The sequence below is a fragment of the Pelophylax lessonae genome, assembly GCF_965119305.1.
Source record: "Pelophylax lessonae genome assembly, chromosome: 2".
In the NCBI taxonomy this organism is placed as follows: Eukaryota; Metazoa; Chordata; class Amphibia; order Anura; family Ranidae; genus Pelophylax; species Pelophylax lessonae.
The window spans coordinates 728,566,261-728,582,640 of NC_138769.1; the positions used below are offsets into that span (position 1 = coordinate 728,566,261).

General features: G+C 45.1%; 1 protein-coding gene across 1 annotated transcript in view; it reads left to right on the forward strand.

Annotated features, from left to right (window-relative positions):
- Positions 1-15,980, forward strand: part of LOC309545659 (aldehyde dehydrogenase family 3 member B1-like) — a 43,276-nt gene extending 27,296 nt beyond the window's left edge. Inside the window, 3 exon segments of the mRNA XM_082244930.1 lie at positions 4,869-5,035; positions 7,519-7,618; positions 15,618-15,980. Coding sequence (XP_082101056.1) covers positions 4,869-5,035; positions 7,519-7,618; positions 15,618-15,811 — 461 coding nt within the window. The 3' untranslated portion in view covers positions 15,812-15,980.
- The last annotated feature ends 400 nt before the right edge of the window (positions 15,981-16,380 follow it).

Below are 16,380 nucleotides of genomic sequence, written 5' to 3' on the forward strand. Positions count from 1 at the left end.
TGCAGGGAGTCCATTGTTGCTGGGGGGAAGGTTATATTGTTGCTGGGTGGTGTTTTGTTGTAGGGGTCTATTGTTGCATGCAGGATCTATTGTTGCTGGTGGGGAAGTTAGTTGTTGAGGGGGTATATATATATATATATATGTGTGTGTGTGTATATATATATATATATATATGTGTATGTATATATATATATATATATATGTGTGTGTATATATATATATGTGTGTATATATATATATATATATATATATATATATATATATATATATATATATATATATAATATGTGTGTATGTATGTGTGTGTGTGTGTATATATGTATGTAAATTCTCCAGCAGATGGCAGCAGAGCACAATAATGCTACACTCATGCTTGATCACATAGCAGTGGGGGGTGATAAATAGAATACTAATACCATGTAGCTGGGTAGTGTACAATAAATACAATAATGTAACTATTATGTTGCAATCACCAATAGCCAAAATGCAAACAGCGGTACAGAGAAAAAAAACCTGGCAGGCAGCATTTAAAACCGCTAATTCTTGCCGATAATTGGCCGTGTGAATGTAGGCTTACATCAGGTTTATGAAAAGTCTCCACTAAATTGCAGAAGAGTTCAATCGATGCAATGCCAGTACTATCACATCAGGTAATATAAAAAGTCTCCAGCAGATGGCAGTATAATGAGTGGAAGAAAAGTACAGTAATTCCAAATATTTTAAAAATAAATCTCCAGCAGATGGCAGCAGAGTATAATTAATGTAATGCCAGTACACATATTTTAAATAATAATATAAAGAAGCCTCCAGAAGGTGGCAGAAGAGTAAACTATTTGTAAGGATAGCACACTTATTCCAAATAATAATAATATCTACAGCAGATGGCAGCAGAGTAAAATGTTTGTAAGGACGGTACACTTATTCCAAATAATAAAAAAAAAAAAAAAAAAATGGGGTGAGGAGGGTTAACTTTTATTGCCTTGATTAGCAATGTAGGTGTGGGGGGTTAATTTTCACTGACCGCTGATGCAGGAGGTGGGGGGTTACACTTTGCAACCTGTGACCACCAATGTGGGAGTCGGGAAAGGGGGGGGGGTTCAATTTCACTGCCACTGGCAACCAATGCTGGGTGGGGGGGTTACATTTCACTACAGTGACTATAAAAGTCAATAGTGCTGACACTAGCGGGGGCTGTTGCTGTATTCATTGACACCAAAGCTGGGAGCTATTATTGTGTTACTGACACCAATGCTGGGGATTATTTTTGCATCCACTCACACCAGTGTTAGAGGGGGAGAGGGGGGGGGGGGGTTCTTATTGCATCCACTAACACCAGTTTTGGGTTTTTTTTTGCATTCACTGACACCAATGCTGGGGGTTAATATTGCGTCTATGGACACTAGTGTTGGGGGTAATTGTACTTCAACTTCCGCAGTGTGCATTGTGATGCTCTGCAAAAAAAAAATAAAAAAAATTGGGGTGTCGAGCTGTGAAAATGGGATGCTACTGTGTGGCCCTCTATAACTTTCCAATTGACCACCACTGATATAATGCCAGTAAAATTATTCCAAAAAATATAAAAAATCTCCAGCAGATGGCAGCAAAGTATAATGGATGTAATGCCAGTGTAATTATTCCAATGAATATTAATAAAAGGCTTCCAGCAGATGGCAGTAGGTCGGATATTATGCTGGCAGTGAATAAAATGTTATTACTCTAAAGGTTAAAGATTATGAAAATAATCCAGCAATAGGCAGTGGAATATAGATAAAGCAATGTCAGTATATTTTGCCTGATCCATTCGGGCCAGAGTCCATTTATTTCAATGCCAGAACAGTCACGCCACATAATAGGAAAAATCTCTATCAGATGACAACAGAGTTCATTTAGTTCAATGCCAGTATAATTGTACTGGGTACTTTGCAAAGTTTCCAGCAGATGGCAGTAGAGTACCATAAAGGCAATGCCAGGGCAATATCACCCAATGATATTTATATTATAATTAAATAGACCTCTTAGTGCAAGGATATTGAATTATATTATTATAATATTCACAGGGGTCTGGTCACAGCCCTCTCCTATATCACAATCCCATACTCCCATTAGTGTCCTCAGCCCCCCCCCCCCCCACCCTCTATATTCCATTCCTTCACTTTGCATCAGTTTCCCATTCACTGCGGTGTCCTGACTGCAGTGTTGGGGGTAACGAGTTACAAAGTAACTGATTACAGTAACTACATTACTTTTTTTGGTAACGAAGTAATGTAACTAGTTACAATACTAATATTGGTAACTACACTACTTTACTAGGCTATAGGAACGCGCTTTCCTGCGTTACCCAAGCCGTGCGATACAATCGTTATTTCGAAGAATAGAGAGGGATGAAGTTTATGACTTTTTGTTGCACTTTATGTTTTATTCTGTTTTTTTCAGGTTTTGTTCTCATGTTTCCCAAAGCCTGTGTTTATACAATAAACTCTATGCAGAAAGAGTGTCATGTATCTTCTTCTACACGGTCATTTAAGAAAGAGGAAAGTAAAGTAATAAGTAGTGAAGTTACTTTTCAAATGCAGTAACTAGAAAAGTAATCTCATTACAATTTACAGAAGTAACTAGTAACTAGCTACATTTTTTGAGTAACTACCCCAACACTGCCTCACTGCCCCCATTCACAGTAGTAGTCTCAGCCCCCTTTGCATCCCCTTTCCAGTAGTGTTGAGCCCCCTTCACAGCAACACTACCCCCCACAGTAGTGTCCCCTGCACACCTTTACATCATCCTCCTCCCCCAGAGTGGTGTCCTCTGCCCCCCTTATCATTCCCCCCCTTCATAGTCAGGGGAGGACTGGGCCAGGGGGCATGGGGGGGCAATTGCCCTCGGGGCAGCTCTCATGCCCTGTAAAAAGGCTGCACTGCTCCCACCACAGACTTGCCTAAAGGATTCCTGGTGAAGAGAAGTAAAAAGTCCCCACTGCTGACCTACTGAGTGCGGGATGAAGACAAGGACAGAGCACAGCCCCCCAACATGGATGGTGTAAACTGCGTCTGAGCAGAGGCCGGTTTAATGCCCCACTGGAGACTCTACCAAGGTCAGCCCCAACCGAGCTGTACCAACTCCTCACAACTGCCCCCTGCTGGTCAGGATGGGAACCCGGATTCGACCGGTGGGTAGAGAGTACCTGGAGCGGAGCTTCAGCCTGGAATGGGGGTCAGAAGGAGGCCAGGAAGAGGGAGAGTGGGAGGGGGGGCCGAGTCGCTACACCATGGGCCTCTGGTTTGTACTTGCCCTTTGGGCTGAAAGTTGTCAGTCAGCCCCTGTTCACAGTAGTGTTCTCACCCCCGCCTCCCCCTTTCATACCATCCCTCTCCATCCCCTTCTTAGTGTTCTGAACCCCCGTCACAGCAACCCCCCCCCCCCCACACACACACAGACACACAATTGGGTTCCCCTGCAAGCCTTCACATCAACACCCCTCCCCCACACACACTCACACACAGTAGAGACCCCCTGCGTGCCGTTACATCACCCCCCCCCCCACAGTAGTGTTTCCTGCGCCCCTTATCTACCCCAATTCCAGTCGTTTCCCCTGCCCTCCTTCACATCATCCCCCCACAGTAGTGTCCTCCTTTGCCCTCTTCATACCCCCCCCCCCCCCACAGTGGTGTCCTTCTTCTGAACCCCCTTCACAGCAACACCCCCCCCCCCCACAGTAGTGCCCCCCTGCATGCCTTTACATCATCCCCCCTCCCTACAGTAGTGTTCCCTGCCCCCTTTATATCATCCCCCCGCAGTAGTGTCCTCCTTTGCCCTCTTCATAACCTCCCCCCCCACAGTGGTGTCCTTCTTCTGAACCCCCTTCACAGCAACACTACACTACAAGACTCTGGTCCAGCTGCATCTGGAGTATGCCGTCCAGTTCTGGGCACCGGTCCTCCCGAAGGAACTGGAGAGAGTCCAGAGAAGGGCAACAAAGCTAATAAAGGGACTGGAGGACATCAGCTATGAGGAAAGACTACAAGCATTGAACGTATTCTCTCTGGAGAAGAGACGCTTGAAATTTCAAATATTTAATCAAATATGAAATATAATATCAATGTACAAATATTGTACTGGTGACCCTAGCATAGGAAACAAACTATTCAGTGAAAGAGAATTTAAAAAGTCACGTTGCCATTCACTGAAATTGGAAGAGAAGCGGTTTAACCTTAAACCGTGTAGAGGGTTCTTTACTGTCAGAGCGGTAAGGATGTGGAACTCTCTTCCACAAGCAGTGGTGTCAGCAGGGAGCATCGATAATTTCAAAAAACAATTACATGGGCACCTTTATGATCACAACATACCGGGATATACAATGTACTATTGACATAAACGCACACTCGCACACACATATCATAGGTTGAGCTGGATGGACTTGTGTCTTTTTTCAACCTCACCAACTATGTAACTATGTAATACAGGTACACAGCAGAGTGGAGAGCAGGAGGCACAGCAGCACTGGACAGAGGGCGGGAGCTGACAGAATTGTTTTATATTAACAAGCTGGTGATTGGTTTGCTAAGACCACCCTGCACTCAGTGCTGCTGTGCCTCCTGCTCTCCACTCTACTGTTAGAGTGACAAAGGCGGAGGCTGGAGGAAAGAACTGGCTCCTCAATGGCACAACCTCGATGGCCCAGATGGGACAGTGACTGTGTCCGGATCTGGATGCGGCCTGAAATTTAGTGATGCCTGCCTTGGTGCCAATCTACGATGTCAGTGCCAGCCAGTTTGATGTATTACATTTATGTAGAGTCGAAGTGTGCAAGTGTAAAAAGGGCAGATATATGGAATAAATATACGGAAAGATTTACCTATCGACTCTCATTTCAGCACCCACCATCCTTTTGGATGTGACGGAGTCAGATCGAGTGATGCAGGAAGAGATTTTTGGACCAATTCTTCCCATTCTCACAGTTTCCGGGTTAGAAGAAGCCATTCAATTCATCAACAAGCGAGAAAAGCCTCTCGCTGCCTATGCGTTCTCTGCCAGCTCACAGGTCAGTGCATCTATGTGTCTGCCGCTATTCATGTATCCTCTATACCAGTGGTCCTCAACTCCGGTCCTCAGGGCCCACTAACAGGCCAGATTTTAAGTATTACCTTGGGGAGATGGAGACTAGAGTACTGCAATCACTGAGCAGCAAATGATATCACCTGGGATGTATTTCAGTTATCTTGCAAATCTGGCCTGTTAGTGGGCCCTGTAGGCCAGGGTTGAGGACCACTGCTCTATACAGCTCAGTCCCCTGAGTACATTGTGTGTGTTTATAAGTACATATATCAGAGGTTTAGAGGTGTAGCTAAGGGTCCCTGGACCTAGGGTAGTACCTGCACACTGGCCCATCATATAACATACAGTATGGGTCCCAGGCTTGGTAAAGCCACTGGACACGTGTCCTATATATATCATATACAGAAAGCTTCCCTGGACCCAGTTCAGCTCACAACAAAACACGGGTCCCTCATACTGTATGTCAGGATCCAGATCCAAACCCGTGACCTCTGTTGCGGGTGGCAGTGGCTCTTCCTACTGTGCCACCTGAGATTCTGGACCTTGCCTGATCCCTTGGACAACCTAACTTTAAATCTATTTTCTAGTGAACCTTGAACTCCTTGGTGCTCCCACTTCCTCTTTAAGCCATGTCGTTGCACTTCTTGTTTTCCAGATTATTGTGCTCTTTTCCAGCCAATATCTTGCGCTCCTGCAACCATCCATATCTTCACAACCACTTGTTACTGACCTTTGGCTTGTTCCTTGACTATGCTTCCACTTGATCCCAAACCTACAACCACGTGTTGCCGACCTTTGGTATATTCACAGACTTCGCTTTTGCTTGATTCCTACCTGCTATATCTGTTAACAGATTCTGGCTTGCTCACCTCCTGGTAGAGTGATCCTGAGGGCCACAACCTGGCACTAGCACACTGTAAAACCTATTTGCACCTTTAGGAGCACTGATGAAGACCAGTTAGTGCTTAAACCCCCAACCTCACGTGAGCCTGCGTCACCCACCAGGGGGACATGCTTGTGTATTTATTGTGCTTATTTCTTTGAGAACCTTTCCACTGCTATAGCTACTGGCCTCTGTGTCTAACCCCTGACTGTGACACTGTATAACATACAGACAAAAAATCTTTTAGTCTCTAATATCACATGCACAAAGGGCATCTGGACAGAGCCCTGTCATATTACATACATAAAGGTCCCTGAACCCCATTTTCGTACCAAGACACAAACCCATAATATTACTTACAGAAAGGGTCTCCAGACCCCATCAGACTACCTAGTTACAAATCCATCACATTACTTATAGAAAGGGTATCCAGACCCTATTGCAATACCTAGTCACAGGCCCATCACATTATGTACAAAAATGGTTTCCGGACCCTATTGCAGTACTTAGATACATAGCCATCATATTGCCTACAGGAAGGGTCTCTGGGCCCCAGTGTAGAATCTAGACACAATGCCACTGGCTCCTAATATAACATACAGGAAGGACCCGCAGGCCCAGTGTAACAACTGGACATAGGCCCCTCATATAACATACAGAGAAAGTTCTTTGGTCTGTGATTTCAAATGGCCCCAAGTTAAGTAACTAGAGAGAAACCCATCATATTACTTAAAGAAAGGGTCACTGGACTCCATTGCAGTACCTAGCCACAAACCCATCATATTACTTACAGAAAGGGTCTAAAGACCCCATTTCAGTACCCACCTACAAACCCATCATATTACTTACAGAAAGGGTCTAAAGACCCCATTTCAGTACCCACCTACAAACCCATCATATTACTTACAGAAAGGGTCTAAAGACCCCATTTCAGTACCCACCTACAAACCCATCATATTACTTACAGAAAGGGTCTAAAGACCCCATTGCAGGACCCACCTACAAACCCATCATATTACTTACAGAAAGGGTCTAAAGACCCCATTGCAGTACCCACCTACAAACCCATCATATTACTTACAGAAAGGGTTTTTGGGACCCCATTGCAGTACCTACCCACAAACCCATCCTATTACCTACAAAAAGGGTTAATGGACCCCATTGCAGTATCTAGACAGAATCCCATCATTTTTCTTACAAAAATGGTCTCCAGACCACAGTGCAGAATATAGACATATGCCTCTCATATGACACCCAAAGGTTTCTCTAAGCCCCTATGCAGCAGTTGTATAAGGGGTAGTAATAATAAAAATATAAAATAAGCCTTAAACATCCTGCAAGCTTTTTGGTAAGGGGGATGAAGAGAAACACTGATATATCAGCTACTGTACGTGGAGTGTAATGATAATGGGCATGTATATTGGGCACAGAGAAATGTGTCCCTTTTTATGCAGATTGCAGGTCACCTACATACAACTGGAGGTGTATGTGGGAGAGGAATTAAACTGCATGCACACCATAAATTGTCCAGTACTAAGCCTTGACAGAATAAGGAACTAATAAAATCCTTTTTTTTTCTTGGGCAGATCATCAATCAATTCCTGGACAGGACAAGCAGTGGTAGCTTCTGTGCTAACGATGGTATTGTGCAAACCACCATCATGTCTCTGCCATTTGGAGGAGTTGGTGAGTAGAAGATGCCTTTAGCTTGTCCATTGCAGGATTTCTCTGTGTTTTGACTTTGTAGGCAAAGTTGTGGTCTTCTGGCTTCATCTACAGTCCAAGTGTTTGACTGATAATTGGGGATTAGCCAAAGAAGCAGAGATTTGCAGCTCAGACAAGTGACACTGCCATAGTAAAATCCTCATGTAGCACTGTCCTTGTAGGGTTTTCTGTATGTTGACTTCTTGAGTGGCCCTCACAGGATAAGCTCTAGGACACAGATCTGTACTCACTGTAGGCAGAATCAGATCCTCTCCAGTGTCTCTCTTCCAGTCAGCTCTGCAGGACATCTGGGTTCAGCTTCTCTATTAGGGCTCTTTCACACAGGCAGACCGTTCAGATCCGCCTTTCCATTTTTTTTTGGCGGATCTGAACGGCTCCCCCCATGCATCCCTATGGGGCATTGGATGTCAGCAGAGACCTGTCCGCTGACATATGATCTGATCCATCAAATCTGGACGGATGGAAACCCTATTTTCCATCCGTCGATTGGATCGGATGAGAACGGACCGACGGTCCGTTCCAATCCGATTCCCCCATAGAGATGTATGGGGACCTGACAGCTGTGTCTCCGCACACAGCGCGGACAGCTGTCATCCTCCAGCAGGACTCAGGATACGGATGTTAGTGGATGACACCACTGACATCCTCCACATTTTAGGCCAATTTGTTTTCTGCTACATATTTTTGGTAAAAAAAAAATCGCAATAAGCGTATTTTGATTGGTTTGCGCAAAAGTTATTGCGTCTACTAACTATGGGAAAGATTTATGTAATTTTGTTTTGTTTTTTTTTACTAGTAATGGCGGCAATCTGTGATATTTTTTTTTCTTTTGTGACTGCGACATTGCGGCGGACAGATCGGACCCATAACTGACATTTTTGACACTTTTGGGAGTACCAGTGATGTTACTACAGTAATCAGTGCTAAAAATATGCACTGTTACTGTAATAATGACACTGGCAGGGAAGGGGTTAACATTATGGGTGATCAAGGTGTTAAAATGTAAACCTAGGGGAGTGATTCTAACTCTGGGGGGGTCATGGCTTGTGGAATGACCATAGAGACCTGTGATCCTATATAGAAGGATCACAGGTGCTCTGTGATCATTCCAGGGAGAAGAACGGTTGGCTGTGTTTACAACAGCTGACCGTTCTTCTCTCTCAGCGCGGAGCGATTGCGGGTGTCAGGCGGCAATCGGAGCCACCTGCACGCTGCATCAGGTTCCCTGCTGACGAGCGGGAGCGAGGCGGCGCACGCCTGCTTCCTATCTTCCTGAGAGCGAGCGACGTACAGCTACGGCAATTCGCCCAGGAGCGGCTACCTGTTGCCGCATAAGTGCGGTGGGCGGCCGTTAAGCGGTTAACTAGTAACTTAAACCAGCCTAGGTGACCAGACAATTTCTCATATGTATACACACATAGATGAGAAGACAGTCAGAAACAATTGGTGGCCCAATTAGCAATTAACAATGGGAGAGACATGCTTAGCAGAAAAACACGTGACATAACATATCCCACCCCACCTCAAACTATCTGACAACAGTCTATCAAACAAACGCCTACAATATTCCAGCAGTCTGAAAAGGTGAAATTAATTTTATCTTCATAAATTTCTTAAGGGCCTCTCCAACTTTCAAGACAAACCAAACATATAAGACCCAGGATAACAGAGGTAAAAGGAAATGCTGCGTCCGGTGTGGTTGTACTGTGAGTCTGGTTAGGGCAGACCAGCAGGGCTGCTGTTAGAAATCGTGGGGCCCCGTACGGACTACCTGGCAGGGCCCCCCCAAGAAAATATTAAAGATATATTTAGCTAAAATTACAACAAAATCACTATTAGCAGACACAAATATAACATAACTCACATAATTGCTGCTAAATCTAAAAAAAAAAAAAAAAAAAAAAAAATCTGTTAATAAATAAAAATGAAGATGAGATGAAAAAAATATACAGGCTGGGCAATTGGAGCTCAGTGATCAGAGACAGCGGGAGAGAAACAAAGTTACAAATAAACTCCTGAGCAGAGATAACATTAGAGCCAGTGCTGGGAGGGGGGCCCACGCAGAGAGGGGGATTAGTGAGGGACGTCTCTTTCTCAGAAGATAAAAGCTGATAGCAGGGAGAGGGCCAGAGATCAGATTCAGGTGCTGGAGGAAGATTTCTGTATTTGTTGTCCATCACTAATACCCCTCTCTGTGTGGGGCCCCCCTGTGTGCTCGGGCCCCCTACAAGAGGGCTGGTGGTCCCCCCTATCAGCGGCCCTGCAGACCAGACTGGGTTTTTCGGCCACCCTGGGCCCCTAATAAACACAGGGGGGACTTGCACATAAGAGGGGCCTGGGGAGCTTAAAAAGGAGGTTCCTGACCTCTTTAAGGTAAACTGGGTTCCGCGGGCCCCCCACCCAATGTGACTTCTGTTACAAGGACCTTACTTCATTACATGTCTAACTCGAAAAGCTAACTTATATTTTTTTAGAACAAATGCGGTTTGTCATTGATTTCAGTTCAGGTATCAAAAAGTGCCGTCATGTTTGTCTGTGGTACCGTGGTGGTTGTGGTCACTTGACCAAGCAGAGCATTTCCACCTAAAATTGGTTTTACCAGCTGGCAAGGGATGTGTGCAGTAATGATTAGCTCAGTCATATAATTTTGGGTCAGATTATACCACCATAGATCATTTGTCACAAATCTGTCCCAGGTGAAGAACACAGTTATGAAGATGACCCAGATGAAGAATGCCTTGTTCTCCAAGCTTGGCATCTTCCATATCTCCATTAGTTTTTCCACCTTAAAATGTAAGTCCAGGCAAAAACTAACTGACTCTAAACCTCCTCTCTGCCACATTCCAAACCTCATCTATCTAACCTTGTAAAGCAAAAATTGCTGTACTTACCTATTCTGTATCCAAACTGATCCGGTTTTCAGTGGCAGAAGCCACTGAAAACTGTGCAGGAAGAGGACTGGTAACGACTGAAATGGCTGGGAAGTGACATCACCTATAGACTTACTATGGGGCTTCCGTTGTCAGCTGCCTCTCCTGTACCCGCCTCCACACTGAAGCCGCTGCTCACAGCTAATGCTGGGACCGGATCGCCTGCAGAATAGGTAAGTACAGGGATTTTTGCTTTACAGGGTTAGATAGATTAGGTTTATAACCACTTTACCACCGGAGGATTTTGCTGTCTTACATCTGGGCCACTTTTTGCGATTCAGCACTGTGCAACTTTAACTGACAATTGCGCGGTCATGCAATGCCGTACCCAAACGAAATTTACGTCCTTTTTTTTCCCCATAAACAGAGCTTTCTTTTGGTGGTATTTGATCACCTTGTGATTTTCATTTTTTGCGATAATAATAAAAAAAAAAGCGACAATTTTGAAAAAATAACAATATTTTTCTACTTTGACAGTTAAAAAATATCCAATATATTAAATTTTTGTCATATATTTAGGCCAAAATGTATTTAGCTACATGTCTTTGACAAAAAAATTCTCAATGAGCGTATTTTTAACCGCTTTAAGACCGGAAGATTTTACCCCATTCCTGGCCATATTTTGCGATTCGGTTATTCTAACGGACAATTGCGCGGTCATGCGATGCTGTACCCAAATTAAATTTATGTCCTTTTTTTCCCCACAAATAGAGCTTTCTTTTGGTGGTATTTGATCACCTGTGCGATTTTTACTTTTTGCGCTATAAACAAAAAAGAGCGACAATTTAGAAAAAATAACAATATTTTTCACATTTTTTTTATGAAATTCCCCCCAAAAAAATGTAAAAATCTAAATTTTTTAACATTTTAGACCAATTTTGTTTTCTGTTTGGTAATAAAAATTGCAATAAGCGTATTTTGATTGGTTTGCGCAAAAGTTATTGCAGCTACTAACTACGGGAAATTTATGTCATTTTTATTGTTTTTTTTTTTTAACTAGTAATGGCGGCGATCTGCGATTTATTTATTTATTTATTTATTTATTTTGCGGGACTGCGACATTGTGGCGGACAGATCGGACCCTTGACTGACATTTGTGACACTTTTGGGGGGACCAGTGACATTACTACAGTAATCAGTGCTAAAAATATGCACTGTTACTGTAATAATGACACTGGCAGGGAAGGGGTTAACTTTTATTGGTGATCAAGGGGTTAATGTATGCCTCATGCTTACTAACGTGTGTGGGGGGAGGGGACTGTGTGATACAGGCACAGATCGCAGGTTCAGCTATGCTGAATCCTGTAATCTGTCACTGTTTGTCACTTAGGAGATCCGCCCGCTTTGTTTACACAAGTGGGCGGATTTCCACACTCGATCCCCGACGATCGGGGAAGAGCGGCAGTGATCACCGCCTCTCTTCCCCTGGCCCGACCCCCGCTGTGACTGAATACAGCGGGAGCGAGCCTCCGGCGGCACGCGCATGCCGCCCACAAGGGGAGGAGTCCAGCAACGTAGGTCTACGTCGCTGGACGATATCGAGCCACTTTGCCGCAGTGCGGCCAACGTGACCGGTCGGCAAGTGGATAATGTGGCAGAGAGTGGGTTTAGGTTTACTTACCCTTTTATTTATTTTTTTTAGGATCATCCAGTCCTCCTAAATAGAGATCTGACCAGGGCTTTTTTTCAGCTGGAAGTGGTGAAACCCAGTTCCACCACCTCTGTCTCAGGCCCTCTGCTCCCTGCTCACTACTATAAATTGAAAACACTGAAGTCCAGCTTTTGTATTTACAAGTGACAGCTTGTCTCCCAACGTCTCCCACAAATCTGTTCTCCTGAGCAGCTCCTACTAAGTGCAGGATGGAGACCAGGAAGATGCAGGTGCCGGGGTGCTCTGCATATGCTGACAACGCCCTGGATGATCTCCAGGCAAGTGAGAGAGGCAGAACCACCAGTGTGCAGGAAGGTACTAGAGCCAGCTGGGTTCTTCAGCTTAATACAGCAACAAAATTAAGGCACGTGGAAGATGGGGGAGCTTTTAAGGTGGGGAGGAGAAGATGGGGGCAGTGGAAAAGGGGGGGGGGGGTAGAATTGGGGCTCAGAGTTGAAGAGGGGTGAAAGTGAGATGTGGATAGGGAATGCAGAGGTAAGCAGCTGTGGAAGAAGGCTGAACTCTGCACTCTGTGTGTAGCACACCCCTGAACTCTGCATTCTGTTTGTTTCCACCCCCCTCCCTCCCAACTTTACACTCTGTATGTAATGCACTTCTGGTATTTCCCCTTTAAGACCATTCCACTGTTTGCAACATTTTGACCAAACTGTTTGATGCGGAGTGGAGGGTGTTTGTGTGTGTGTGTGTTGGGGGGTTTGAGGGTCGTGGTTGAGTTCCTGCACCTAATTTCTGGGAACAAAAAGCCCCGGATATGACCATTATTTTATCCTTGACAGTTGTTTCACGCCTCAGTCCTCAAGTACCCACAACATGCCAGATAAAATATCTGTCATAAATACCAACCCATAGTAGCACTGCCCCCTTAAGGACTGCTGGATTTTCACACTTTCGGGTCCCCTTGGGTTACTGATAGCAGCTTTGACATTCACAGTCTATCACTTCACTCCAGGGGTATTTGGTTGTTTTGTGTTTATATTTTATAAATTAGGGATGAGAGAAGGGAATAGTGGGATACTCAAGATTAACTATGCACAAGGTTTGGAGGATATCTATCTGTTGATACAGCCAGGCTGTTGATCCACCTTGCCACTTAGGTGGATTTAGGGTTAAGTCTCTTTCCAGATGACTTGATGAACTAAAGTTATCTTCAGGACGCCCTCCTAGTATCCTCTTTCTTGACCACTGACACCCGTCCACGACTATCCTACTTGGGGGTGGCCTTCCTCAGGTCAGGCCCCTTGACACGATCCCCTGTACTCACGATACTGTTTTTCTAGGGTCTCCAGTGTCTCCCCTTCAGTCATCTTTCCTGGACCTCTGGGTTCAGCTCCATTCCTCCGGCCCTCAGGACGACCTCCTGATGCCACTGCTACAGAGGAGGAGGCACCCGCCACCCTCCCTCCGGGACTCTGCTCACCAGCCAAAGACCCCGCAGCACATTGTAACGCTCCTGCGTTTTATGTATAATGTGGATTTACAGCTGCAGAAATATTCCACTTCAGTAGTCATGTAGAGAAACGCTGAGACACCAATCCCAACTCCCAAGACTCATCATGTGTGGATGATCTCAATTCAGCAAGTAGATACACACACTCAATAAGATGTTCCTAGAGTGACTTATGTATATAGTAATATAGTGATGATAGGCTGAAGAGACAGGTTGGGTAGAGATGGTAGATGACAGACACTTGAAAGGAATGTTCTTGAAAGTAAGATAGTAGCAGATGGGATGCAGATAGGTTAGCAATCATGTATGGTAGCAGATGATAGAGTAGCAGGTGAACATACAGGAGAGATCAACCCAGTGCAAGAGCAGATGTTAGTAGGCTCAAGAGCTAGCAATCTTAGATAATGCAGATGTAGTAATAGTCTTAGTATGCAGCGCTAGATAGTGTAAGCTTTTAGTATGAAGGGTATAGAGGTTTCCCCTGTGGGGTACTTATCACTAGTAGCAATGTAGCAGAGGAGAGGTTCGGCAAGAGCGGATGATCCGGTAGCGGGATACAGGGATCAGCGCAGCGTGGTTCCAACAGCGAGGTATGCTTGCAAGCATGAGAGCTTCAAGGCAGGTTAGCATCAAGGCACATTGAACGAACAATGTGAGTGAGACCGCCGGAGGTTGAAATAGCCGCTCCAGCGGCGCTCAGTGATGACAGCATCAGTCTTAAAGGTGTATGCACACCTTACCAAAGGAGAATGGTGGGGCGCATACACTCAGGAAAAGAGGAAATAGGGTACCAAAGGTACCAGAACATTACACACATGTGCTCCTGGCTTTTATACAGTATCCCAGAATGCACCGAGACAGTCTGTCTCTGCCAATCACCAGGACTGTATCAAAGCCTATGTATCCATTGGTCAGGTTTTTTTTTTTTTTTAAGCACCTGATTAGAGCCAGAGGCTCTAATAGGCTTCAAAAAAGGGTGGGCTCGGGGCGCAGAGCACTGCGCCCTGAGCCCACCCAGTTGTATGACAATAGCAAATGAATATTCACTAATATCACACTGATTCTCCTCCCAGCCAATCAGGAAGTGGGTCGTGAAAACCCTTTCCTGATTGGCTGAAAAGAGAAACGATTTTACTGGCCATTGGCCAGGAAGAGGGAGGAGACGCACGGCCAAAGGAGGTAAGAATGCTGGCTGTCTGGCCGGTGGTCCGTCCGGCTGGGGGAGTGGGGGTGGATTTGCCTGCCGGCCAGCCATCCATCACGCTAGGGGGGGAAGGTGGTGGATTTGCCGCCCCTCCCCCCCCCCCCCAAATTATCATGCACCAGCCGCCACTAAACAAATGACTAACTTAATCACGTTATCACACCAAATAACACCACCGTTGAACACAGTTATGAAGATGACCCAGGTGAAGAATGCCTTGCCCTTCAAGTTTGGTAATCCCCATATCTCCATGAGTTTTGGTCCAGAGACGACAAAACAAATCTCTTTGAGGCAGCCGCGGTCCGTCCCGCTGGGGGGGTGGATTTGAAGCCCCTCCCAAATTATCATGCACCAGCCGCCACTGCACCAATGACTAACTTGATCACGTTATTACACCAAATAACACCATCATAGAACACAGTTATGAAGATGACCCAGGTGAGGAATGCCTTGTCTTTCAAGCTTGGCATTTTCCATATCTCCATGAGTTTTGGTCCAGAGACGACAAAACAAATCTCTTTGAGGCAACCGTGGTCAGTTTCACCATGGGGGGAAATTATTTCCTGAGCCCAAAGGGTCTGAAAATTCCCATTTATGACCACACCTGTGGATACAGTCAGTTGAGAAGCTACGTTCCATCATTTTTCCTTATTCTGTGTAGTGTTTTCTGTATCGCCATAGTACATCATCTGTCTTTTATCTTGCAGGACACAGCGGGATGGGCATGTATCACGGCAAATATACCTTCGACACCTTTTCTCATAAGCGGGCGTGCCTTCTGCGCAGCGATGGTCGTGAGAAACTCAATGAGGTGCGTTACCCTCCATACAATGAAAGTCGGCTGGGATTCATCCTCTCCATGACGGGGGTGAAGCGGAAAGGAGGTTGCGTTATCTCCTGAATATCTTCTGAATACCGGCAAGCAATTTCAGACTCAAATCATCGACCTAAACGCCAAATGCACATGGATCACTGAACCAAAGCCATTCCGTCCCACATTGTATGAAATGATCGCACAACGGAAATCCTGTTCATATTTTGTATATGGCCGGAAGCACTAAACTCAAATTTGTTTTTTAATTTTATATCTGTGTATATAAAAACAATTCTGTATCTTCTTTATTAAATGAATAAAAAAACACGTCTTGTTTGATTAGGTCTTAAAAATGGGAAAGACTCTTAATCTGGCCACCAGCAGAAGTCCCACATACGGTACAATGGGACTGCGTGTAAGATGCCAATCGGGTGTGATTTATTTCTGGTTAATATATGAACATTCTCCCCACAGCAGCCAATGAAATTAAAGCTGGAATTCTGGGCCCGAGGCTGGGAGGAGATAACAAAAGCTATTGGTACCGGCCAGGGCTGGCCCAAGACATTGTGCTGCCTGGGTCCAAGAGTAAAATGCTTCCCCCCCCTCCCCTCTTTAACCTCTTCCGGACGAACGGCCGCCTTTTTACTGTGGCAGGG